The following is a 27,965-nucleotide window of genomic DNA, read 5'->3' on the forward strand; positions in this document are numbered from 1 at the left end:
CCAGCGAGCGCGGCCGTGTGACTGACGCGCGGTCTACCCAATGGGCGGAGGGGATTCGGTGACGGAGCGCTGGTGGCTGTCGGCGATGGCGGCGGGTTTGAACGCGGAGCAGTTGGGATGGCGGCTGTTGCGGCGACTGAAGGTGAGGGCGGAGATTGGCGCCAATAACCTGTGGGATGGGCGGGGGAAAGAGGGAAGGCCAGAGCGGTGGCAGCACGGCGCAGGGGGAGGCACCGCTGGCCCCGGCGCCCCCCGCTCATCCGGAGTCCCCCCCCACCCACAGTCGTCCCGTATGCCCACCGCTCACCCGGAGACCCCGGGCTCCTGTTGGCGCCCCCTCCCGATGCGGAGTCCCCCATTTGACCCTCCGCCTCCACGGACGCTGCTCGACCCGCTGAGTTGAGTAGCGCTTTAGATCAAGACCGAAAAAAGCTTAGCTGAAATAGATAATAAGCAAAACCAATAGTGGGGCAGAAAGGAACACAGCAATAGGTTCAGAGAACAGGTTTATAGGTTAGAAACAAGGAGCAGACGATACTGATTTACAACACAAAAGGGCACTAATGCTGGGGCATTTCTGGAGAAACAGGGATAGGTGGTGAGGTTTCAAGATTTATAGGTTAATTGGCCTATAAATGCCTGTGGTACGCAGAGAGTACATTTTTGAAAGTAATGATAGCAGAACAAGTGATGATAGACACAAAATGCTGAAGTAACTTAATAGGGTAGGCAGCATCTCAGGAGAGACGGAATGGGTAATGTTTCAGGTTGAGACCCTTCTCCAGTCTGAAGAAGGGTCTCGATCCGAAACGTCACCCATTCCTTCTCTCCAAAGATGCTGCCTGTCCTGCTGTGTTAAGGCCCTTTTTTTTGGCAACTACAGGTGATTAGGCTGTTGCCACATGGTTGCTGGGTGACGCCTGTATGGTCTTGAATAGTCGCCGAAAGAGTCGCAACATTTTTCTGGTTGCCGCTGGATTATGATATGTTCAAAACTTTCCGGCGACTGTGTGCTTGTCATAGCTTGCCTTCTCCTGTCATAGATTAGATTAGATTCATTTATTGTCATTCAGACCTTTTGGTGCTGTTGCCGGTTGTCGCCAGGATGAGGTAGGTTGTTGCCAGGTGTTGCTGAATGTCGCTGGGTGCTGACTTTGATGAATTCCATTGGCGACTCCTACGTCAACTGGCGACTGAAATGTCTTCAGTTGATGCCGACAGGGTTGTTGCTTGTCGCGGGTGGACGTAGCTGACTTTGGTTGTCACCTGTGTGGTCGTAGGTGGTCGTCCAAATGGGTCGGCGGTTGTCGGTTGCTTGACGTTGACTAGGTGGTAGGTTGTCGTAGCTTGTTGTGGGGGGGGTCCAGTCGCAGCTTTTTTGGCGACCTGCTACGACTGACAGTCGCCAAAAAAAAATCACCTAAGTGGGATAGGCCCTTTACTCCAGCATTTTGTGTCTTATCATCGCACATCTTGGACAATACAGCTCTCCCCTCCATGACATACGGGTCAACCTGAGGAGTACCTTCAGCAACAGACTGGTTCCACCAAGATTCAGTACAGAATGCCACAGGATATTCTTTTCCCCTGTGGTTATCAAACTGCAAAACTCCTCCCCCTTCTGTCATGGGGTAGACTGACTTCCCCCCCCTTCCCTCGCCCCAATCTTTGCACATCCCCATTCCTTTCCATTTGCCACTTTAATGTCATGTATTTTGTGTTTTATGACTGTTGGCAGATCAATTTCCCTCCTAGGGTAAATAAAGTTCTATCGTATTGTATTTTGTGTCTATCTTCGGTGTAAGCCAGCATCTGCAGTTCCTTCCCACACATAATAGAACTAGTGAATGTGTGATTAATGGTCAGTGTGACTCGGTAGGCCAAAGTGCCTGTTTCCATGCTGTATCTCAAAACTAAACTGAAAAATATTAAAAGGCTAAATTTAAGAGCTGTCTCTAAATGGAAAATATATTACTGCACTCCTGTATTTTTCTCTCTATATTACTTTTACTCAAAATCAGTCTGAAGAAGAGTACACACCTGAAATGTCGTCTGCCCATTCCCTCCACAGATGCTGCCTGACTGGCTGAGTTCTTCCAGCACTTTGCTTTTAACTGTTTTAGCTGTTGGAGAATACACAAAATGCAGAAGTAACTCAACAGATCATGCAGCATCTCTGGAGAGCATGGATAATGATGTTCAGGGTAGGGACCTTCTTCAGATTCTCATTCAGAGTTTTCTTGTGACTGCTTCCATTACTGACACATCCGTTCTTATGCAGGGGACTAAAACAGTATACTGTACTTCAGGTGCAATACCCAGTTTTTAAAGTAGCTGGGTGAGTCCCATCACATTCCGTAGAGTGGGAATTGCAGTAGTTTTGGAGGTTCTGTGTGTAGTATGCTGTCAAATGTGGTTTTAGTATAATATAATCTAGTTTTCTTTTATGTCCCATGTTACTTGGTTGTAGGCCGTCAAATCCTAAATTAATAGAAACATAGAAACATAGAAATTAGGTGCAGGAGTGGGCCATTCGGCCCTTCGAGCCTGCACCGCCATTCAATATGATCATGACTGATCATCCAACTCAGTATCCCGTACCTGCCTTCTCTCCATACCCCCTGATCCCCTTAGCCACAAGGGCCACATCTAACTCCCTCTTAAATATAGCCAATGAACTGGCCTCAACTACCCTCTGTGGCAGAGAGTTCCAGAGATTCACCACTCTAATGGTATATAACCATGGTTACATCTGGATTTGTGCAGGATAATCTGATGTCACTTTGTGTCCTGAATTAGTTGATTGCAACATTAATTTAGGGGCACAACATGACAAATCCCAAAATAATTGGGTGTAATCTCGTCTCAAATCCTGAATTAGTGGAGCGTAATTGGACTCCAGTCCTGAACTAGGGTGGCACAATGATACTGCTGGTGGAGTTGCAGACTAACACCGCTGGAGACCCAAGTTCCATCCTCAACTCAGATGCTGTCTGTGTGAAGTTTGCATGTTCTCTGTGTGACCATGTGGGTTTCCTCCGAGTGCTCTGGTTTCCTCCCCCACCCCAAATAACGTGCTGGCTTGTAGGTTAATTGGTCTCTATAAATTGTCCCTACTGTGTGGGGACTGGATCAGAAATTGGGATAACATCGAACTTGTGAATGGGCGGTCGATGGTCGATGTGAACTCGGTGGGCCGAAGCGCTTGTTTTTATGTTGTACATTCAATCAATCTGGTCTAAAATCCTGAATTATTGGAGTGAATTCTGTTGATGACCATGAAGGGTTATAATCATTATTGATTATGAAGGTGATGTTGTTGAAGTAGTATTTATTTCCTCTGTACTTTTCCACTGTGAACATGATAAAGTTATCCTTATGGGCAAGGGCATTTAACAAATATAGGCTCTTTGTGGGGCCGACAGCGTCACCTCTTGATAGGTTATTGGATGGATAGTTATGTTTATAACTGATATTTTTTTGAGAGGTGTCAGTCAGTACACCTAGTGCTCTTAACTGCATGCTTGCAATAAAGATTTTATATTTTCATCCACTTCTGGTTCTGAGGTTTATTGTCTCACACCAGATTTGTCATGTATGACGAAGGACATTCTTGCTATTGAGCGAGTGAATATCTCTGAAGATCTTTCCTGGTCCGAGAACACTAACGCAATTATCAAAAAGCTCATCAGCGCCTCTACTTCCTGAGAAGATTACGGAGAGTCGGATTGTCAAGGAAGACTCTCTCTAACTTCTCCAGGTGCACAGTCGAGAGCATACTGACCGGTTGCATTGTGGCTTGGTTCGGCAATTTGAGCGCCCTGGAGAGGAAAAGACTACAAAAAGTAGTAAACACTGCCCAGTCCATCATCTGCTCTGACCTTCCTTCCATCGAGAGGATTTATCGTAGTCGTTGCCTGAAAAAGGCTGGCAGTATCATCAAAGACCCACACCATCCTGGCCACACACTCATCTCCCTGCTACCTTCAGGTAGAAGGTACAGGAGCCTGAAGACTGCAACAACCAGGTTCAGGAATAGCTACTTCTCCACAGCCATCAGGCTATTAAACCTGGCTCGGACAAAACTCTGATTATTAATAACCACTTTCTGTTATTTGCACTTTACCAGTTTATTTATTCACGTGTGTGTATATTTATATCATGGTATATGGACACATTTATCTGTTTTGTAGTAAATGCCTACTATTTTCTGTGTGCTTAAGCAAAGCAAGAATTTCATTGTCCTATACAGGGACACATGACATTAAAGTCGCTTGAACTTGAACTTGAAGCATAGGTTTACAAGGTTAATTCCCGGGATGGCAGGACTGTCTTATGCTGAGAGAATGGAGTGGCTCGGCTTGTATACTCTGGAGTTTGGAAGGATGAGAGGGAATTTTATTGAAACATATAAGATTATTAAGGGTTTGGACACGCTTGAGGCAGGAAACATGTTCCCGATGTTGGGGGAGTCCAGAACCAGGGGCCACAGTTTAAGAATAAGGGGTAAGCCATTTAGAATGGAGACGATGAAACACTTTCTCACAGAGAGTTGTGAGTCTGTGGAATTCTCTGCCTCAGAGGGCGGTTCTCTGGATACTTTCAAGAGAGAGCTAGATGGGGCTCTTAAAGATGGGGGATATGGGGAGAAGGTAGGAACGGGGTACTGATTGGGGATGATCAGCCATGATCGTATTGAATGGCGGTGCTAGCTCAAAGGTCTGAATGCCCTACTCTTGTACCTATTGTCTATTGAACCTGCATTAGTGGAGTGTAATCTGGGAAAACCCAATGCTATGGTGTGAATGCATCCTCATTGTAAGATGCTTAACAGTGAAAATTAATTGCTAATTTACCTTGCTAATTAAAAGATTGTTTTATCCAAAAATAGAAATATCCTGAGTGATATTATTTCCTTTCATTCAGGCAGGGTGCAATCTTCCATCTATTAATTTAGTCTAGTTTATTGTCACAAAGGACATTCAGGTACAGTGAAAGCTTTTTAGAAACATAGAAATTAGGTGCAGGAGTAGGCCATTCGGCCCTTCGAGCCTGCACCGCCATTCAATATGATCATGGCTGATCATCCAACTCAGTATCCCGTATGTGCCTTCTCTCCATACCCTCTGATCCCCTTAGCCACAAGGGCCACATCTAACTCCCTCTTAAATATAGCCAATGAACTGGCCTCAACTACCCTCTGTGGCAGAGAGTTCCAGAGATTAAAAGTTTTTCTCATCTCGGTTTTAAAGGATTTCCCCCTTATCCTTAAGCTGTGACCCCTTGTCCTGGACTTCCCCAACATCGGGAACAATCTTCCTGCATCTAGCCTGTCCAACCCCTTAAGAATTTTGTAAGTTTCTATAAGATCCCCTCTCAATCTCCTAAATTCTAGAGAGTATAAACCAAGTCTATCCAGTCTTTCTTCATAAGACAGTCCTGACATCCCAGGAATCAGTCTGGTGAACCTTCTCTGCACTCCCTCTATGGCAATAATGTCCTTCCTCAGATTTGGAGACCAAAACTGTACGCAATACTCCAGGTGTGGTCTCACCAAGGCCCTGTAGAACTGCAGTAGAACCTCCCTGCTCCTATACTCAAATCCTTTTGCTATGAAAGCTAACATACCATTCGCTTTCTTCACTGCCTTCTGCACCTGCATGCCTACTTTCAATGACTGGTGTACCATGACACCCAGGTCTCGCTGCATCTCCCCTTTTCCTAATCGGCCACCATTTAGATAATAGTCTGCTTTCCTGTTTTTGCCACCAAAATGGATAACCTTACATTTATCCACATTATACTGCATCTGCCAAACATTTGCCCACTCACCCAGCCTATCCAAGTCACTTTGCAGTCTCCTAGCATCCTCCTCACAGCTAACACTGCCCCCCCCCCCCCCCAGCTTAGTGTCATCCGCAAACTTGGAGATATTGCCTTCAATTCCCTCATCCAGATCATTAATATATATTGTAAATAGCTGGGGTCCCAGCACTGAGCCTTGCGGTACCCCACTAGTCACTGCCCGCCATTGTGAAAAGGACCCGTTTACTCCTACTATTTGCTTCCTGTTTGCCAGCCAGTTCTCTATCCACATCAATACTGAACCCCCAATACCGTGTACTTTAAGTTTGTATACTAATCTCTTATGTGGGACCTTGTCGAAAGCCTTCTGGAAGTCTAGATACACCACATCCACTGGTTCTCCCCTATCCACGCTACTAGTTACATCCTCGAAAAATTCTATAAGATTTGTCAGACATGATTTACCCTTACGTAAATCCATGCTGACTTTGTCCAATGATTTCACCACTTTCCAAATGTGCTGCTATCCCATCTTTAATAACTGACTCTAGCAGTTTCCCCACTACCGATGTTAGACTAACTGGTCTGTAATTCCCCGTTTTCTCTCTCCCTCCCTTCTTAAAATGTGGGGTTACGTTTGCTACCTGCCAATCCTCAGGAACTACTCCAGAATCTAAAGAGTTTGAAAGATTATTACTAATGCATCCACTATTTCTGGAGCTACTTATGTACTCTGGGATGCAGCCTATCTGGCCCTGGGGATTTATCGGCCCTTAATCCATTCAATTTACCCCACACCACTTCCCGACTGACCTGGATTTCACTCAATTCCTCCAACTCCTTTGACCTCTGTTATTTCCCCTGTTATTTCCGGCAGGTTATTGTCTTCCTTAGTGAAGACGGAACCAAAGTAGTTATTCAATTGGTCCGCCATATTCTTGTTCCCCATGATCAACTCACCTGTTTCTGACTGCAAGGGATCTACATTTGTTTTAACTAATCTCTTTCTTTTCACATATCTATAAAAACTTTTGCAGTCAGTTTTTATGTTCCCTGCCAGTTTTCTTTCATAATCTATTTTTCCTTTCCTAATTAAGCCCTTTGTCCTCCTCTGCTGGTCTCTGAATTTCTCCCAGTCCTCTGGTATGCTGCTTTTTCTGGCTAATTTGTACGCATCATCCTTCGCTTTGATACTATCCCTGATTTCCCTTGTTATCCACGGATGCACTACCTTTCCTGATTTATTCTTTTGCCAAACTGGGATGAACAATTTTTGTAGTTCATCCATGCAGTCTTTAAATGTCTTCCATTGAATATCCACCGTCAACCCTTTTAGAATTAATTGCCAGTCAATCTTGGCCAATTCACGTCTTTGTTGCGTGCTCTCCAATAGGTGGAATTACTATACATGAGTACAATCGAGCCATCTACAGTGTACAGATACAGGATAAAGGGAATAACATACAGTGCAAGATAAAGTCCAGTAAAGTCCGATGAAGAGAGTCCATGGGGCTCCAATGAGGTAGATGTAGTTGTGGTTGTTGATAGGATGGTTCAGTTGCCTGATGACAGCTGGGAAGAAGCTGTCCCTGTATCTGGAGGTGTGGATTTTCATACCTGTACCTCTTGCTTGATGCTGTCTATGTCTGTTTATGTCAAGCATGGTATTTTTTGCATAATTTCACTTCGAGATGCTGTACTAGTTGAATAAAATTATGCATGCATTTATGATTTTTATTAGGAAAGGAGATTCCTGGATCCACTTTAACCAACCCGGGAAGAATGAATAAAGAGATGGGAAGGAATTACCCTTCTACAGACTGAAGAAGGTCTGAAGAAGGGTTTCGGCCCGAATCGTTGCCTAATTCTTTCGCTCCATAGATGCTGCCTCACCTGCTGAGTTTCTCCAACATTTTTGTCTACTTATAGAAATAAATGTGTTGTTTTTAGATGTAATTTTTTTTTTCTATCCCATTCAGGAATTTTGCATGGCATATTGTTTCTGTAAAAAAAGTAATAAAATGTCTTCGTCCGTTGTGCAAGCAAGAATTTCATTGTCCTACCTGGGACATATGACAGTAAAACACTCTTGACTCCTGACCAATGTTGGTGTTGCTCTTTTAGGATTTGAAATGCCCTCTTGTGGAAGAAATCGGAGTGGATGATTCGGCTGCAGTTATTCAGTTACTGTGCACACCGGGAGAAGACAGACTTCAGATCCTAGAATGGTTATGCATCAGGTACTCACTGGTTTTCCATTCATACTTCGTTGTTCTTTGGATTTATGAAATGTTTGCTCATATTTTATATTTAGTAATATTGACGAAAATGAGGCAGAGTGTGAACCCTGTGCTTAATGTCCGATGCTCCCAGCAGCGTTCCTTTTTCCTTCTGCAGTTAACAATCGGCATTGACTAATGACAAACCTTGATTATTTGTTCCATGTAATTAATATTGAGCCTGAATCCTTTGACTAGTCATCATATAACTAGGGTCATATATTTTGGTCACTTCTGGGTCGTTTCTGAAGCTGATGAACTTTACTAGGCTGTGGGAGATGTTGAAAATGTTGATGGCCTAGATGAAATATAAATAATATGTAGCTTGCTAATTCAGTCAATTTTTAAGATAATTAAGGCTAATCTTTTATGTCAATGCTGGAATCTTCCTCCAGAATGACTCCAAATTTGAAAGTCACACAGCAAAATCTTACTGTACTTCAGGATACTGAAGTATCCTTGTACAAGGGGTCAGAAAGCCTAGTTCTGCTCTTATGATGATCTAAGATGATCCAATAAGTGAAGCTGTTGTTTTGCAGCTACACTGTAGGAGCAGGGTGGAGAGACTTGATTTCTTTCCGACCGTAAATTCCAACTGGCTTATAACTTTAATGAGATATTGATTTGTTTTAGCAATTAATGCAGATTTTATGCAATTTAAATATCTTATTTCACCATGCAAGTATCTAATAATAGTAAAATAATCAAATCAATTCCGGTTTTGTAGCATCGATCCACGGCTCAAAATGAAATTTGAAGAGCTACATTTCAAGTCCATTCAAGACCATGGAACAGAACTTGTCATAAAAGGTACGTCGTTTCCTTATTTTCCTGCTGTTTATTGTAGAACAGAACGTTATAGTCCAAGGCAATAGTTTTGATGGTTTTTTTTCAGTTATTTGAGCATTGAGATATTGTGAAATATTATTTTGAGTATTGTCATTGGGTTTTTTTTTTTTAAAATCACTTATTTTTAGAATAAATACCTGGTACAAAAAACAAAAGGCTACAGGAACTCAGTGGGTCAGGCAGCATGTGTGGAGGAATGGACAGGCAATCTTTTGTGTTGGGACATTTCTTCAGACTGATCAGCAGACGACAATTTGTATTGGAATCCTTTTTCATCTGTCCATTCGCTCCACAGATACTGCCTGACCTGCTGATTTTCTCCAGCCTTTTTTTTTGCCCAAGATCTACCTTGCAACTTGACTTCCTGCAAGTGGCACAGCAAAATTCTTATGATTGTTGTCATTTTAAAACATGTATAAACTGAAAAATCTCAAAAAATTATTTTTGATCAGCATTTGGTGTTCACCACTTGAACCCGTCGGAACCTTAATATTTATTTGAATAGTTTACTTAATATCAGCTACACGGTGAAATGTAGGGCAATCACTTGTTTTTAAATTAATTATTTCTATTTTTGAGTTTGCAGTTTCAGAGGGGAAGCAGTGATACTGACTAGTTTTATTGAGGTTTTTGTTGTGAATCATTTATATCTCCATCACCAAGGCATTTAAATAGTGTTCACTGCTCTATACTAATCTGATTAGCCTTAGGAAGTCTTCAGTTTAGACTTTCCTGCAGAATAAATATTTATTTTGGTCCACTCTATATCAATCATATAATCTAATGTGTCTCATTGAGATCATCTCCCATTCTTGTAAACGTTGGTGTCTGTAGACCAATCTCTTCATATCTCTTCATTGGACAGGTCCCTCACATCAGTGAATCTGCATTGCACTGACCTAGCATTGCACTGACCTAGTATATCCGAATGGCAGGCAGTAACAAGTGGGGTGCCACAAGGCTCGGTGCTGGGACCGCAGCTATTTACAATATACATCAATGAATTAGATGAAGGGATTCAAAGTAACATTAGCAAATTTACAGATGACACAAAACTGGGTGGCAGTGTGAACTGTGAGGAGGAGGCTATGCAAATGCAGGGTGACTTGGACAGGTTGGGTGAGTGGGCATATGCATGGCAGATGCAGTGGATAAATGTGATATAAATCTTCGCAATACTCCCAACACTTAAGATTTTTTTTTGTAATAATAACCCTTTGTATGTTTTGTGTGCTTTAATTAAAAATATAAAACACACTTCACACACAGAGTGGTGAATCTCTGGAATCCTCTGTCACAGAAGGTAGTTGAGACCAGTTCATTGGCTATATTTAAGAGGGAGTTAGATATGGCCCTTGGGGCTAAAGGGATCGGGGGTATGGAGAGAAGGCAGGTACAGGATACTGAGTTAGATGATCAGCCATGATCATATTGAATGGCGGCGCAGGCTCGAAGGGCGAAATGGCCTACACCTGCACCTATTTTCTATTTTTCTATGTTTCTATAATGCATAATTCTGCTAAACTATTACATATCCTGCCAGCTCCATAATAGAAATACTGAATTTATCAAACATGATGTTCCTTTTCAATAAACTATGCTGCTGCTGTCTATTATGATTTTCTAAGAGTCCTATTTTCATATAGGACATCAATGTGCTTAATGAGCCGAAGGGCCTGTTTCCATGCTATATCTCTAAACCTAAGTGATGGTTTCCAATACTTCACATTGGCCAGATGAATAGCCTCCATTTTTTCTCTCTGGTTAAATGATATATCTCATTTGCAACCTTTCAATCTGTTGGATTTGTTCCAGAATTTGAAGAATTTAGTGAGACGATCGTTAATGGGCATATTATTTTTGGAGCCAATTATTTTCGTATCTTGCAATGTTGGGCTGTCACGTCAAGTTCTAATACCTTTTAATTTTGCTATTTTAGTGGTAATACTTTTAGGTTATAAAAACATAGAAAATAGGTGCAGGAGTAGGCCATTCGGCCCTTCGAGCCTGCACCGCCATTCAATATGATCATGGCTGATCATCCAACTCAGTACCTGCCTTCTCTCCATACCTCCTGATCCCTTTTGCCACAAGGGCCACATCTAACTCCCTCTTAAATATAGCCAATGAACTGGCCTCAACTACCTTCTGTGGCAGAGAGTTCCAGAGACTCACCACTCTAGGTTTTCCAGAATTTCTACCATACTCGAATATAATTCTGGATGGCTATGATATCTAAGCAGTGTATCTTTGTGTGAAATTAATATCGTACTCATGACATCAAGTTAATTGTACTTCACAGAAATGACCTGGCTTGGACAGAGATTGGGAGTGTGCAGTGCGGAGGACTTGGATCTCTTTCGGGTAATATGTTTATGGTTTTTTCCTAACTCATAAAGTTACATTACTTGAATTTCAAATTTACTCTACACGTGGAAAGTTTTCATCTTGTTTTTCTGAATGATTGATATTTAATAGCAAGTCTTTGAGTTATTGGTACTCAGTATGGTTTTTGAAATCTTGTTTTGGTATTCTTGACTATTCATATAACCATATAACAATTACAGCACGGAAACAGGCAATCTCGGCCGTACAAGTCCGTGCCGAACAATTTTTTTTTTCCCTTAGTCCCACCTGCCTGCACTCATACCATAACCCTCCATTCCCTTCTCATCCATATGCCTATCCAATTTATTTTTAAATGATACCAATGAACCTGCCTCCACCACTTCCACTGGAAGCTCATTCCACACCGCCACCACTCTCTGAGTAAAGAAGTTCCCCCTCATATTACCCCTAAACCTCTGTCCCTTAATTCTGAAGTCATGTCCTCTTGTTTGAATCTTCCCTATTCTCAAAGGGAAAAGCTTGTCCACATCAACTCTGTCTATCCCTCTCATCATTTTAAAGACCTCGATCAGGTCCCCCCTTAACCTTCTGCGCTCCAGAGAATAAAGACCTAACTTATTCAACCCATCTCTGTAACTTAGTTGTTGAAACCCAGGCAACATTCTAGTAATCTAGTATTCAACTTGCATTTTAGGATAATTTTCCAATGTCTTCCCATATGGCATTTATATTTTCTTACAGCATTGGAGGCCTTTCAGTCTATGCCAACTTTCCTAGCAATCCCATCGATCCCATTTACTACATCTTTCCTTGGAAATATTTCCCTTATACAGGTGCACAACCTTTTATCCGAAAGCCTTGGGACCAGACACTTTTCGTAATTCGGAATTTTTCGGCTATCGGAATGGAAGATTTTTAGCGTAGATTTTAACAGCTGGCTCAGTGGTAGAGTGCTCGGCTCATATCCGCGAGTTTGCGCCTCGATCCCGGCAGTTACTCGAGTCTTCAATGTAGTTTTTTCTTGCAGAATAGGAGAGAATAGGGAGGGTTAGGCTGGGATCATTCTCTGCGAGATGATCTTAGTGCGGGAGACAAGTGTAGGAGAGGTGTACTGACTGTGTGGGCAGAACTTTGGAAGTGATTGCCCACCATTCTCAAAAGCCGCTGTGTCTCCCTGTCCCTGGGATAGCAGGGGGCGATTAAACAGCACAATACCCCCCTCCCCCTCCAACTCCAGAGGAATCCGCTCCCCGATGGGCCGCTACGGCGACAAGTGGCGGTTTGCCCACAGCCCGAGCTGCGCCACCCCAAGAACAAGACCTACCTTGCACACCATCAGCTTCTGCCCCTACGTGTTCCTCTGGAGTTGGAGCGGGGCTGGGCTGGAGTTGCTGATCTGGGATCTCCGTGCTTGCAGTGGGCCTGGGGGTCGGTGTCCCGATGAGGGGGCGCAGTTCGGGCTGTGGGCGAACTGCCACTTGTCGCCGTAGCGGCCCATCGGGGAGCGGCTTCTGGTGGTCCTGACGTCTCCGGCCAGTTTGCAGTTTTCCTCTGGAGTTGGAACGGGGCTGGGCTGCTGCTGGCTGTGGGTCTCTGGGATCTCCGTGCTTGCAGTGGGCCTGGGGGTCGGTGTCCCGTTGGTCCTGACGTCTCCGGTGACTGGCACTGACCTGCTGGCATCGCCGACGTGAAGACAATGCAAAGCCCCCGCGCCGGTGCAATGGGCGGGGAGCTGGAGAGGGGAGGGAATGGGTCACACACATGGCCGGGAAGCAGAGGGGTGTAGATGGGGTGAAACTGAAGGGAGCGACAATCTGCTGCTGCCTGCCCGCTGAGTTAAAAAGTTCCCACGCAAGACTCACGATACACTGTGTATCGTGAGTCTACCGTGGGAACTTTTTAACTCGGCAGGCAGCAGCAGATTGTCAATTATTAACCCTCCCGCGCAATATACCCTCACCTTCTCTTTTATGAATGGGGATTTAGTTCCCCTTTCTTCGAGGACCGACCGGAGATTCCGCAGATTCTGCCGGCTGCCCTCGGTAAACGTCTTCAAGGACCGAAAAAATGTCCGCTATTCGGAGCTTTTCGTTATTTGGAATTTCGGATAAAAGGTTGTGCACCTGTACTCTGTTTCTCATACCTTCCAACTGGAATAGAGGTAGTTTGCTGTAACCAATTAATTACCAGCCAGCAAACGTTTGGCAAGTAGGTAGAAACTATTTACACTCGGGGCAAACACAATTAGTCACGGAGAAACAGGTAAAGATCACAAATTCAATACAGGTACACGTAGTTCACAATGCAAATTGGATATAATGTGATTAATGAATTAGGGACCATTATTTATTCGAGTCAAATAGCTTATGACATGAAGGTACACAAAAAAGCTGGAGAAACTCAGCGGGTGCAGCATCATCTATGGAGCGAAGGAAATAGGCAACGTTTCGGGCCGAAACGTTGCCTATTTCCTTCGCTCCATAGATGCTGCTGCACCCGCTGAGTTTCTCCAGCTTTTTTGTGTACCTTCGATTTTCCAGCATCTGCAGTTCCTTCTTAAACAGCTTATGACATGATTTTGATCGGGAATTGGAGAACCATTTAAATGGAAAAATGGCTGTCGTTGTGTTTGAAATAAAAATACTCCAGGTGAAATAATGTTTCCATGTAACCTCCCTGCAGGAATCAGATGCCATTGTTTCCTAAGAACACTGGTTGCTACTTTCACTGTGTATGGTAATTGAAATTGACAAGCAATAGCTTCTATTGACACGTGCAATGATATTCTATTAAACAATGTGCTTTTTTGTGATTTTTAGCTTGTAGTGGCAAAAATAGACATCGTTATTTAAAGATTCTGCAGGAAAAATAGCATTACAGTCTCTACCCCACTTTCCCCCTTTGACACTATTGGTTTTGTAATACAATTTTCTATAAGGTGAAGATTCTTAGGAAGGCAGTTATGTTACAGCAGAACTACCTGTATAAGATGTTGGGATCAAAACGGGTTCACTGCAGCTGTGAGGCAGCAGCACTAGTCCAGGGCTCTCACTTAACTTTTTTTCTCTGTTGCCAACCTAGTCAGCTTTTTCAAGAGTCAAGAGTCAATTTAATTGTCATTTGGACCCCTGGAGGTCCAAACGAAATGCCGTTTCTGCAGCCATACATTACACACAAATAGACCCCAGACACAACATAATTACATTTAACATAAACATCCATCACATAGCTGTGATGGAAGGCCAAATAAACCTCTCTCTCCACTGCACTCTCCCCCCCCCCCCCCGATGTCAGAGTCAAAGTCATAGCCCCCGGCTGGCGATGGCGATTGTCCCGCGGCCATTAAAGCCACGCCGGGTGGTGCGAGGTCGCACACCGGGTCTTGGTGTTGGAGCCCCCGGTGTGCGCTCGCAGAGTCCGCGGCCATTCCAGCAGCGCGGGGCAGTGGTGTCAGGCCCCGCTCCAGGAGCTCTTCGACCCCGCAACTCGGGCGGGAGAAGTCGCCGCCGCAGAAGCCCCGAAAAGCGGTCTCCCCCCAGGGAGCCGTGGACTCCCGGCGCCGTCGTCCACAGACCTGTAGAGAGCCTCCGACTCTCCGGCAGCAGCAGCAACAGCATCAGCAGCAGCAGCGCTCCTCCACCGCTCCGGACTCGGCCAGCTCCGCGACGGCAACAGTGAGTCGACACCTGAGTCCCCGGTCTCTTCCTGTTGGAGGCCGCTCCTCGTTGCGGCCTCAACGACGACTGAGACCCGACGAGAAAAGGTCGGGTCTCCAGTGCAGGGAGAGATTCAAAAAGTTTCCCCCCCCCCCCACCCACCCCACCCCCACCCCCCCACACACACACCCCAACATAAAATAACAAACACTACATAAAAACACAGACAAAAATAATAAAAACGCGGACAGGCTGCAGAGGCCGCTGCTGGCCAGAGCCGCGCCGCCTCCGCCTACAGGAATAGGTTGCCAAATGACAGTTTAGGTGGTCATTTAAGACGGTTTGCATGACGCTTACGATAATGTGCTCGGGCGAAGTGCTCAATGTCGGAATTATGCTCAATGAAGCATTCACATATTATTTCTGCTTCAAATAAAGTCAGAAACTAAACATATTCAGCGGGTGAGGCAGCATCTGTGGAGCGAAGGAAATGGGCAACGTTTCGGGTCGAGACCCCTCTCCTGACTGTTACCCCCATTCTTCTTGAATGGGTGGGATCAGTACAGGATGAATGGGGAGGTCAATACAGTGTGGATCAGAGGGTCTGTGCAGGATGAATGGCGGGATCACTACAGGATGGATGAGGGGCTCAGTACAGGATGAATGGGGAGGGATCAGTACAGGATGAATGGAGGTAGACAAAAGTGCAGTAAAAACTCAGTGGGTGACGCTGCATCAATGGAGCAATGGAAATAGGCAATGTTTTGGGTTGAGACCCTTCCTCAGACCATTCCCCCCGTTCTTCTTGAATGGGGGGATCAGTACAGGATGGATGGGGAGTATCAGCGCAGGATGAATGGGGGGGGTCAGTACAGTGTGGATCGGAGGGTCTGTGCAGGATGAATGGGAGATCATTACAGGATGAATGAGGGGATCAGTACAGGATGAATGGGGGGACTCAGTACAGGATGAATGGGCGGATCAGTACAGGATGAATGGGAAGATTCAGTACAAGATGAATGGGAGATTCAGTACAGGATGAATGAGGGGATCAGTACAGGATGGATGGGGGATCGGTGCAGGGTAAATGGAGGGTAGGTCAGTACGGGATGAATGGGGGGGGGGGGCAGTGCAGGATGAGGGGGGGGTCCAGTGCAGGATGGATGGGATGGGGGGTAATTACAGGATGAATTGGGGGACCAGTGTAGGATGGATGGGGAGTGGCAGGAGAATCAATGCGAGGTGGACAGGGTGATCAGCGCAGGATGAATAGATGGGGGTGTGGGGGGGGGGGGGGTAGATGGGGAAGGGAGCACAGGGGATGTCAGTGAGGACTGAATAGAGGCGGGAATGCGGATCTGTGCGGGATGGAGCGGAGGGATTCCAGAATAAGAGGGGTGCAGGGGGGCGTACGAGAGAGAGAGGGGGGTGGGGGGGGGGAGGGGCAGAGGAGGTGGGGAGGAAAAAAGGTCAGCGCTCCTTGGACAACATGCCTTGGTCGTCCCTGTTCACCGCCAAGTGCTGCCGCCAAAGGTGGAGGTGGTTGGGTTCTCCTCGCCACCAACTGCCCTCCTCCGCCAGCCAACTGCAAGGTGCGGGGCCGAGCAGTGCAGCTCAAAGATCCTACAGCTGTAGGATTATTGGTGCAGCTGCTATAGACGGCGGAAAGAGGCCTCCCCCTCCCTCCTCCCGGCCTCGGCGTGCAAGAGGGTTTGTTTTGAAAGCACCGCTGGTGGAGTGGCAGGCAGCGGCCGCTATCAGGGCGGGCGGGGTGCGGGAGGAGATGGAGCCGCTGTCACGGACGCTGCTGCCGCTGTGCAGGGCCCGTCATTCGCTCCGACCTTTCGTCACCACACACCTAATATCTTTGCCCCGCAATACAAAGCCGTCGCCGACACGAAACGTCACGTTCCTTTTCTCCAGAGATGCTGCCTGACCCGCTGAGTTACTCCAGTTTTTTGTGTCTAGGGTACAAACCAGTATCTGCAATGCCAAGCCGGGCAAAATGACTAGCCGTTTACGCTTCCCGGCAGCACTTTGGTGGCCATTGGCACCGGGGCAACTGTTAATTTCAAGCCCTGACTACCTGCTGCACCCTTAAATTATTATACTGTGCACCAATCAACTGAAGTGCCTGAAAATTGTGCATGACGATGTAACTTGTCCCAGGCAATTTTATTTCATCTTCTCCGTGTGGAGTTTTGAGGTGATGCATATCTGCTACTCAGGAGGTCATATATTACATCTACTTTATGGTATATACAGGTACACAACTTTTTATCCGAAAGTCTTGGGACCAGACACTTCTCGGATTTCGGAATTTTTCGGATTTCGGAATGGAAGATTTTTAGCGTAGATTAGTTAGGTAGCGCGGGCGGCTTGCAAAATCTGGAGCGGCTGCCTACTCCCCGGAGACCGGGGAATCATTGTAAATCATTGCTTAAATGTTAGTCAGTTAGTTTGGAGCAATTTTATGTGGTGGGGGGGATGAAGGGGGAAACTTTAATTCTTAGTCCCCTACCTGGGCGGGGAGCGGGCAATGCCTTACCGGGTTGCCGTGCAGTAAGCTCCGGAGCACTGTGGCCGCAGACTCCCAACATCGCGGAGCTGGAGCTGCGGGCGTCCGGCCGATAACGGCGCCGGTTGGAGCTCCGACCCCGGCAACTCTACCCCTGGCTGCGCAGCGCTTCAAATCCAGCGACGCCCGCAGCCCCATCTCCGCGATGTTGGGAGTCGGCGGCCACAGCGCTGGGATACCAGCAGGGAGCGGGCAATGCCTTACCGGGTTGCCGTGCGGTAAGCTCCGGAGCGCTGTGGCCGCCGACTCCCAACATCGCGGAGCTGGGGTTACGGGCATCCGGCCACGGCCGGTGCTGGATTTGGAGCGCCGCGCAGCCAGGGGTAGAGTTCCCGGGGTCAGAGCTACAACCGGCGCCGCCGGCGGCAAGACGCCCGCAGCCCCAGCTCCGCGATGTTGGGAGTCGGCGGCCACAGCACTCCGCAGCTTATTGTACGGCGACCCGGTAAGGCATTGCCCGCTCCCCGCCGCTCCGACCAGGTAGGGGACTAAGAATTAAAGTTTCTTCCTTCACCCCCCCCCCTTCACATAAAAGCCCTCCAAACTAACTGAGTAACATTAAAGCAATGATTTACAGATGTTTAAGTGTCTCCCCGGTCTCTGGGCAGGAGGCAGCCGCTACAGTAGTACAGACCTGGGATGACCGAGGGTCGTTTCGGGTCAAGTTTGGCGCCAAACGCGAGCTTTGGTGTGCAGACGACATCCTGGAAAAAATGTCCGGTTTTCGGAGCTTTTCGGTTTCCGGAACTCCGGATAAAAGGTTGTGCACCTGTATTGTCCTGGCCATCCCGGTTTGCTACTCTGCCTGCTTGAACTTAAATTTTTATGCATGAAGAAGATCAGATGTTAATCGGTTACATCTAATGTGTCCAGTGAGAGTGATGGGTCGCTGAACAGCCTCAAGCACTGTTTGCAAAGTCTGTCGCTGGGTGCTCGTTGGCGGACAAAGGCTTTTTCAGTTTAACATTTCAGTTCTTGGCATATGAGACCAGCTTAGATGAAGCATCTTGGTCGGCATGGACATGTTGGACTGAAGGGCCTGTGTCCTTGCTCTGTCTCTATGGGTCTCGCTGTATCTTGACTATTCTATGACCTTTTCTAATTTATTTTCTCAGTTACTAAAATTACCTCAGTGCATGCATGGTTATAAAAGCTGACTACAGCTTACGTTGTGCTCAAATCATCCAAATTTCTTAATTTTCTGACTTGATAGAATGTTTAAAATTCACCAAAATAGCTTGTGGCTTCATACTTTGTGTTATCGTTATGGACTGCAATGTTGGAACTGCTTAAAATGTGAGACAGCCAACCATTTGCCAGGCAATGTACAAACATGTACTGATATTTTACCTACAGCTCTGGAGTTATTGCATTACCACTGACCTAAATGTGCCTAGATTAATATTGTGAATGCATGAACTCCTAAATTGTGCATTACTTGGGTGATCAGCCACTTGATTTGTTTGATATTGTATTCTGTATGCATAACTGTACAGATGGATGTATACAATACTCTTTGGAGGGTTTAGGCCAATTTAGAGATGAAGATTCCAAAAGCTTCTTTATTAGTGGCTGCAGGTTATCACCATTGGAATTATAATGATTTCCTTTTGGTTATTAGGGTCAAGCATGTCCTTTAAGGCAATTGGTGATGATTGATCTGATGTTAGGTGGACTCCAACAATTTAAGCACATTACTGCAGCAACCTCAACGGACAAGGAACGTATTATGTAAGTAGAATAACATTAATTTAAATTGTTGCCTCGTTCTATTTTATAATTCGATCATTCCTGTTTCAACAAAATTAAAACTGACCTAACTCACTTTTGGGTACTGAGTGTATCTGTCGCAGGACGATGTAGATTGTCAAAACGGATACCTCATAAATATTTGGTTTACTCTTAGCACACTGATTAAGAAGAGAATGCAGAAAATCAGAGCGGAAGTACAAATCTGATGCTTCAAATTTCCTTTGAACTGCTGAAAAATAATCTTGACAAATACCAGGAAGCAGTAAAATTTGCAAGAACTAAATATTTTTCCACCCTTATCTCCAAAAATGTGCAAAACTCCTCCAAGGTCCTTTTTAGCACCATCACCTCCATCATCTGTCCTGCCACCAGCACCAGCCTAACTGGGTCCCCTGCTAAATGCGAGGAATTTACCACATTTTTCACCAGCAAGGTAAAGAATATAATAATGAATATTTCCCCTCCAACCCGTGACCTGGCTGTCTCATTGGTCTGCTCTTCAAAATTAGACTGTTTCCAACCCGTTACTTTACCCTCCCTTGTAAAACTGATCACCACCATGAAACCTACTACCTGCCCCCTCAACACCGTCCCCTCTGCCCTCCTAAAGGACGTCATTACAACAGCTGGTCCCAGCATCCTCGCCATCTTCAACAGCTCTCTGGCCACTGGCACTGTACCTACCTGCTTCAAGCATGCGGTGGTCCAACCACTCCGGAAAAAACCTAAACTCGACCCCACCTTGCCAAGCAACTACAGACCCATTTCTAAACTGCCTTTCCTCTCAAAAGCCCTTGAAAAGGTAATTTTAAGTTAACTTATACCTTACCTTCACCAAAACACTATCCTGGAAACTTTCCAATCAGGTTTCAGGGCTCACCATAGCACAGAGTCTGCCTTGTTGAAGGTACACAATGACCTACTGCTCACCGTTGACTCCGGCGACTGTGCAATTCTGCTCCTTCTTGACCTCAGCGCAGCATTTGATACTGTCGACCACACCATCCTAATTGACCGTCTCCGGTATGGAGTTGGTATTGATGGCACTGCCCTGAGCTGGTTCATCTCCTACCTCAAAGGTAGGAGTTTCTCGACTAACATAGGCAACTCATTCTCCTCCCCAGCTAATCTCTGCTGTGGGGTTCCACAAGGTTCCATCCTTGGCCCCATTCTCTTCTCCCTGCATATGCTCCCCTTAGGCCAAGTCATTGAAAGGCACGGCATTTCCTTCCATTGCTACGCAGACAATACCCAACTCTATCTCCCCCTGAAGCCCAAAAACCAATCTAATCTGTTTAACCTTACCCATTGCCTCGAGGATATAAAGTGTTGGATGGCCCAGAACTTCCTCCAACTAAACGAGAGTGAGTCTGAGGTCATCCATCTCGGCCCCTCGGACTCAATCAAAATGATAGCAGGCAGCCTTGGAAGCCTTACCCCGCTACTAAAACCTCACGTCAAAAACCTTGGCGTGATATTTGACTCAGCACTGAAATTTGATAAACAAGTGAATGCCGTGGTAAAAGCTAGCTTCTTTCAGCTTCGGATGATAGCTAAAATAAAAAAATTCCTCCAGTTTGATGACCTGGAAAAGATCATCCACACATTCATCTCCTCCCGCCTAGATTACTGCAACTCCCATTACACTGGCATCAGCCAATCTTCCCTGTCCCGCCTGCAACTGGTCCAAAACGCCGCAGCGAGACTCCTGACGGGCACCCGAAAAAGGGACCACATCACTCCGATCCTGGCCTCTCTCCACTGGCTCCCTGTGCAGTTCCATATAAACTTCAAGATTCTCCTCCATGTCTACAAAGCCCTCAATGGGCTTGCCCCCACCTACATAAGTCTTCTCACCCACCACTCCACCTCCAGGCCCCTCAGATCGGCCGACTTGGGGTTGCTGAATATCCCACGGTCTAGGCATAAGCTCAGGGGCGACCGCGCCTTTGCGGTTGCAGCCCCTAGACTGTGGAACAGCATCCCCCTTCCCATCAGAACTGCCCCCTCCATCGACTCTTTTAAGTCAAGACTAAAGACTTATCTATACTCCCAAGCCTTTCCTGACGTCCTCTGAGTGAGGGCTACATGTATATATGTATGTAGTCTGTTTTGTTGTGCTATTCTTATAACAAATGTAAAGCACTTTGGCCAACGAGAGTTGTTTTTTAAATGTGCTATATAAATAAATGTGACTTGACTTGATTACCTTCATTTTGGCACAGAAATAAACTGATAATTGCAGTTTTATTTTTGTAAAAGATGGTACAGAATGTTTCAATAAGACAATGAAGCAAGGATTTATTTATTTATTTAATTCTTTCTTTTTGAACAGAATAAAAGAATAAAAAGCAAGTGTGAAACAGCATACAAAAAACAAAACAAGAATATTTATAAAGTGTCATAAACAATATCTATAAATAAATGAAATCGTATGTGTCCGAAAAAGAGCAGGAAGAAGCCAAAGCTTATTAATTCCCACCCTTTATTCAACTGCTTATAATTATCTTATACATATTTAGCAGCTATATGTACACCATATGTAAACCAGCAGCTATATGTACACCAAATGATTCACATTTATACACTAATCAAATATTTACAAAGCCATACAAAAAAGAGAAACAAAAATAAAAAAGAAAAGAAAAAACCCTCATATACGCTCAGTACTGCTGTAACACAACACAAATTAGGTTATTCGGCCCATCATGTCTACTCCACCATGGCTGAACTATCCCTCCTAACCCCATTCTCCCGCCTTCTCCCCATACCCGCTAATGTTGTGAGATTGCATTTAGTTTTAATACTGCTTGGTCAAAGGAAAACTTAATGATAATTAACATATTTCAAAGATATACACCAGAGCTGGCACCCCAGATGGGAAGAAGAAGGGTTTCGACCAGAAACGTCGCCCATTCCTTTTCTCCAGAGATGCTGCCTCACCTGCTGAGTTGCTCCAGCATTTTGTGTCTACTTCAGCTTTTTAAACCAGCATCAGCAGTTCTTTCTTACACATTTTATACACTAGGGCTAACTGTGGTATATCTAAAACAGCAAAACCATTATTAAATAAGTTTGTTAAACGACTATCTATAAGTGATTTTCTGTTATAATGCCCTGGGGTTCAATAAAGCATAATAGTGAGAATTTGAAATAAACAACATTGCACCTATTTTACATGGAGCGTTTAATACAACCTCGATGATTATACAACAGTTTGTGCTTCATCGACTTGAACGATGAAATGTATCTAATCACACCCTCAGAGAAATATTCTTTTTGTAGAAAGTTTGACTGGGAAAAAACATGGTGGGAGCAACTTGGGAAAAAGATTAGATGTATCCTACAAGAAGTATAACAAATATGTTGCATGTTTCTGTTGGAGTTCTGTGGAAGTAGGCCCTTCGGCCCAGCTTGCTGACACCGACCAACATGACCCATAAATGCTTGTTCCACCTGCCTGCGTTTGGCCCATATCCCTCCAAACCTATCCTATCCATGTACCTGTCTAAATGCTTCTTAAACATGTACTAAAACTGTTGATAACATGATTTCTCCACATTAATGCTTCTTAACATTCAGCCACTGAAATATTTGTGATAAAGTGATGGTTATACAACAAGCATTTTGGTCTATTTCCTTTAGGGGCTGGGCCTATCTGAGTTAATTTGCCATTTGTCTGCATTTGGCCCATGTCCCTCTAAATTCTTCCACACCATTAACCTGTACAAATGTATTTCAAACGTTTAATTGGAACCCACCTCCTAAAACCCTCCATCAGTTTGCTCCAAATATTCCCATCCACTGTTGAGAAATTAATTGTTTAGGGTCAGTAAATTGAGATATTTACATGGAACTTTGAAATATGGTAATCAACTTTTATTTATTTATTTTAAGGTGTATTAAAAAAAACAATGCCCAGCTGCTAAATGATGTTCTGAGTGATCCTCATCTTCGCTTGCCAGCAAACTTGGACTGTACCCCCTCTCTCGATGCACACAGACTACTGAAGAAAGTTGAAGCCAAATTTGAATCACGGGGGAAAACGTAAGTAAATTTATTGTTATTTTGCCATGACAACCTGAATTAACCGTAAGAAATTCGAGCCTAACATTTTGCTGTCTATAAAATAAAACCTCTTGCATACCGTCCCTAGGATCTCATAAAAAACGACAAATTGGACCAAACTTACCCGTTAAGTGATATGGAGTGAAGGATAAGTCTTGGCCTAGATGTCATGGGAACTATTTGTCCTTATTTTTATATTTTACACCCACTTGATGGACCTGCTGCATCTAAATGGCCCCTCGAACTGTGCCACTTAAGTAATACAATGGAATATCACCCTGAATTGAATGGCAACTTCTTGGAAGAGGGCCTGTGCCAATGATCTTCTGATTCAGTGATTAGCATCGCTGCTGAAACAAAGCTCATGTTAAGTGGCTACATTCTATTTCTTCATCACGCTGGAGCTAATTACATGCAAAGTGGTATAACAAAAGTGAGATTTGTTGAATTAATTTATGAAAAGAGTGTGTTGTGTGAAATTATTTACTCTGTTTATCTTAAAAATGATTTCAGGAAATCCCCTCCACCGTCTTTTGAATCCCTGGAGAGATTGTTAACAATGCTTTCTGAGGAATTAAAAGAAACAAATGAGCATCTTGAAGAAATGAAGAAAACAGTAAGCTCTTCAATGCATTTTACAATGACCTGATCGATTGTTTGTTAGTTCTTTGTTAGTTCTTGCCATGAAAGAAGCTGATTTGGATCTTTTAAATTTGTCCTTGTGTTAAAGGGATTGGTTGGTATGGAAGGCCATTTTATTGTTGATATCCGCATGGAGCAGTGGCTTGCTACTCATTTCTCAAAGATCAGTTAAGAGTTAACGTTATAAATGGGCCTGGAGTCGTAGCCAAACCAGATTCGGATAGCAATTTTCCCCCCTTAAAGAGCATTTGGTGAATTTTTGTATTAAAAAAACTAAACAGTCCAGAGTTACGCAACAGTCCAGAGTTTAATTGTCACCATTACTGTTACCTGTTCAATCTAGATTTTATTTAATCACTTCAATATAAGTTCCCTACTTGAGAAGCTGAACTTGTGTCTATGAATCGGTTGTAAATAGGACTCAATTTAAGCATCATTCTGCTGTGTGGATGATTATCCGTGAACCAAATCCAGATGCAACATTAAACGGTCCATTAGATTGGGTGAACGAGGAGAGGAAAAAGCTCTCAATTGGTGAATGTAAAAAAAATATGTACTGATATACTGAATTCAGGTATTGGCAGAACCTCATATTTTTGAGAACAATGTGCCTTTACAAATTAGTTAGAAGCAAAATTAGATTTCTAGTGCTTTTTGTGAATAGATTCGTCCATGTAACATTTGCACGAATTTCACAGCAAAGGTGAATTATGTATATTCTGGCAAAGTCTTCCCAATTTGGTCACTAACATTAGTAACTAGCATTCCCAAGTTAGATACATACAGTTAAATGCTGAATCTTGATTCATTCTCCAAAAAACTTCAAGATTATGCTATATGTATTATTGATGCACAAATTTGACATTGACCATTTCGCTCATTAATTAACAGTTCTGTGTCTGTCAAATGAAATTTCTAATGTCAGCTTTTCATTGGCCTCATGTCTATTGGAAACAGACTTAGACTTTCTAAGGTAATAGCATTCTTACAGCCAGACTGAAGTCTATATCTAACTATTGGAAAATTAAGATCCTATGTTCGATAATGGTAATACTATGCTTTTCAATATCTCATTTGCACTCTTTGATCAGTAAGGAATTAGTTTCATAATACCTAAATTTAAAATTTTGGATAATTTTTGTTTTGCATAGAATGCTTTCATGGGATCCACGGAAAGTAGTGATACCACCATCCAAACCTTGAAGCTCACACTTTCAGACTTTCATCAACAGATGACTGTGTTTTCCTTAGCATTTGAGCATGAATTCAGTATGAACTGTAACAGAGCACCGCCTCAACTTTGCAACTTTGGACCACTCTGTAAAACTGTGCATAAACTGCTCACAGCTTTCATCAATGTAAGTTTCTTACTTCAGTATATGTTTTCTTATCAGCACCAGCATTGTTGCATCTTAATCATTGTCCTCTGTTTACTGATTGGATTGTAGCATGAAAGCTCTACCCATTGGGATACTCCAAAGTGATAAGAATCTGTGTTTGAGAGTAAAATATAATCTCTGATACCAACAATAGAAATATTTGGCTGAAGAAGAGCACTAAAGTAATTTCATGACGTTTTCATAATTTTATTTTCAGCATTTGTGTGCATATCTAAAAAAAAGACATATTTGTTTAAAATCCAGACTAATCTTATGTAATGGTTTTTTAATGTGTTCTTGAAGAACAAACCAGATTTATGCATTATTGATTGAAATCTAGGAAAATATATATGTTGCAAAAAAAAAGCTCCACATTCATTGGAGATTGTGTGGATGGAAGGTAGATTTGAAGTTTGTTGCCAAGTCATTGGCTTGGTTATTGTCAAGAATTAATGAATGTGTGATCCATTGCATAAGGATGACAATATTAAATTTCCATCAAATAAAATCAGATGCTAGTGTACGTATGGAGATGTACCTGGTCCATTGGTGGTTAAGGATTTTTTCCCCTGTATTAAGGAAGTATTATGAAGGCCATGCCTTCCACCAAGTTGATATAATTTGTCTACTCATCACAATTGATCACAAAGATCCATTGATTTGCAAGCAGTGCTTGATATTGCATCTCCTCGGTGAAAATGACTTTTTCAGCAGGCCTGTTCTGGCTGTCCATTCCTCCTGGTTAATTGGACAATTTAGGCTTTGTTTGTTTATCTCATAATATAAAGCAACAATTGTACTCTTTGCTGATGTGGATTATGGTACAGAATTCAGTGGCGAGACTGAATCATACATTACTAATAATCTCCCAACTCTTTGTGAAGGAGCTTGCTGGCACAGCAGAGATAAATGCCACGTGCACAAAGTTGGAGACGATTGTGAATGGGCTACAGAAAGATGTCGTATGCTGGGATGATGGTGAAGTTGCTACGCTGTGTGAGTACAAAATACTTACAACCAACATCTTTTAATGAGAATTTCTGTTGCATGGTCTTTCCAGCAGAAATGTAATTACAAATAGGTTTTAAACCTTATGGGACATTAAATTTATAGTCAATAACCGTTATGTGCTGTTATATATTTGAAGCACATTTAAGTTTTACAAGATTACATAGTGAGTTTTGTAACTCTTATCCCAAAAAGGGATAAACATGTGACAATAAACTAAACCTCGGTAATGTGACAATAAGCTAAACTGAACTGAAACTGAACTAATTCTTATTGGTATTAGCCAACGAGCATGTAATACAAAAAAACGTTTTTTTAATGACTTGAGATGTCAAGAAATTTAAAAGAAAAGAATAGCTAATTTCATAACTATTTCTGCATACTGAACATGCATGACGTTTGTGCATTAACACGCCACTGAAAATTTGATAATGTTTTTATTTCAGCAACACGGGTTGAACAGATGAAGAAGAAATATGTAGAATTTCTGGAAACCTTTCAGAGCCATGCCTCATGAAGATATATTTATAAATAGTGTATTTATAGTTGTACTTATATACATAGTGTATTCTTTTAATGGTAACTCTTACAAAGCTGCTCTCATCTTCTGTTTGAAAATAAAAATATTTTTTAAAAAATATTCTAGATTGTAATGTTTTTAAGCTTTCTGTATTGTGCTGTAATTTAATATAAGTTAGGTGACAAGATGCATGATTATTGAAAATATTTTGAGGTTAAAATTACATCATTAAGATTTCTGTAATCATTGCACTTAAGGTTCAAGATTTTCTTTTGTTTACTGGTTAATAGTATACATGTTCCAATTGAAATTGCTGAGGAAATATTTTCCTTTTCACTTCAACAGATGCCATATTACAAATATGCAAAGATGTCAGTTCATGTTTTTTAAACTCTGGACATTGTACTCTAGCATGTCATTGTGTCAGCCCCCTGGAATCTGGGACAGGAGACTGAGAATTCAAATCCTACACCAGAGATATTCACATTGAAAGTTGTGAAAGTATTGCAGAGTTGGTAGTTCCATCTTTGCTAAGATGCTCTGGCTGCAAAACATCCCATGACAATTATTTCAAAGGAAAGTAGACCTAGTTATGTGGAGCATGCCATCCACTGACTTGCTAATATAAATCCTTTGAAGATCACCAAAACACATGGACAAATTGGCTGTTGCATTTCCTCTTTCACAGGAATAGCATATTTTTTAAAAAAAAACATGTAATTAGTTTTTGGACAAAGTCCCAATACTTTTTTTCTTGCAGCTAATTCAAACTTGAACTATGAAGGTAAAAATTGTGGTATTGAAATATCTAATAATATCTGAATTTTAGCCCTGTACATCATTTAATTTTTTCCTGTAACCTTGAGCAATATATAGTTTTATTTAGAATACCTGGTTAAAATCTTTATATTGATTACCTTAAAATATGATTTAAATAGACAGAAGTTAGGATGTTTTTGATATTCACAGAATTGAGAGAAGATAGCACTGAGGTAAAAGATCAACTATGATCTGAATGGCAGACCAGGTACAAGTAGCCAAATAGCTTCCAGCTATTATTTTTATATTTTAAAAATATTA

At 43.3% G+C, this 27,965-nt stretch overlaps 1 protein-coding gene across 1 annotated transcript; it reads left to right on the forward strand.

Annotated features, from left to right (window-relative positions):
* On the forward strand, positions 1-27,586 carry haus7 (HAUS augmin-like complex, subunit 7). The gene is made up of 10 exons (XM_055657205.1): positions 1-142; positions 7,930-8,045; positions 8,812-8,894; positions 11,236-11,297; positions 19,138-19,247; positions 23,166-23,315; positions 23,850-23,952; positions 25,130-25,336; positions 26,242-26,353; positions 26,812-27,586. Exons 1-10 carry the CDS (start codon positions 41-43, stop codon positions 26,880-26,882), a joined length of 1,116 nt encoding a protein of 371 aa, XP_055513180.1. The 5' UTR covers positions 1-40; the 3' UTR covers positions 26,883-27,586.
* The last annotated feature ends 379 nt before the right edge of the window (positions 27,587-27,965 follow it).

This window comes from Leucoraja erinacea, chromosome 27 (assembly GCF_028641065.1).
Source record: "Leucoraja erinacea ecotype New England chromosome 27, Leri_hhj_1, whole genome shotgun sequence".
Lineage (NCBI taxonomy): Eukaryota > Metazoa > Chordata > Chondrichthyes > Rajiformes > Rajidae > Leucoraja > Leucoraja erinaceus.

Bases quoted from the DNA above. Each gene is read 5' to 3' on its own strand.
- haus7 (XM_055657205.1), top strand. From the start codon at position 41: ATGGGCGGAGGGGATTCGGTGACGGAGCGCTGGTGGCTGTCGGCGATG. The intron at 11,298-19,137 runs GTAATATGTTTA...TTTGGTTATTAG, and splicing joins AGGACTTGGATCTCTTTCGG to GGTCAAGCATGTCCTTTAAG. The intron at 19,248-23,165 runs GTAAGTAGAATA...ATTTATTTTAAG, and splicing joins ACGGACAAGGAACGTATTAT to GTGTATTAAAAAAAACAATG.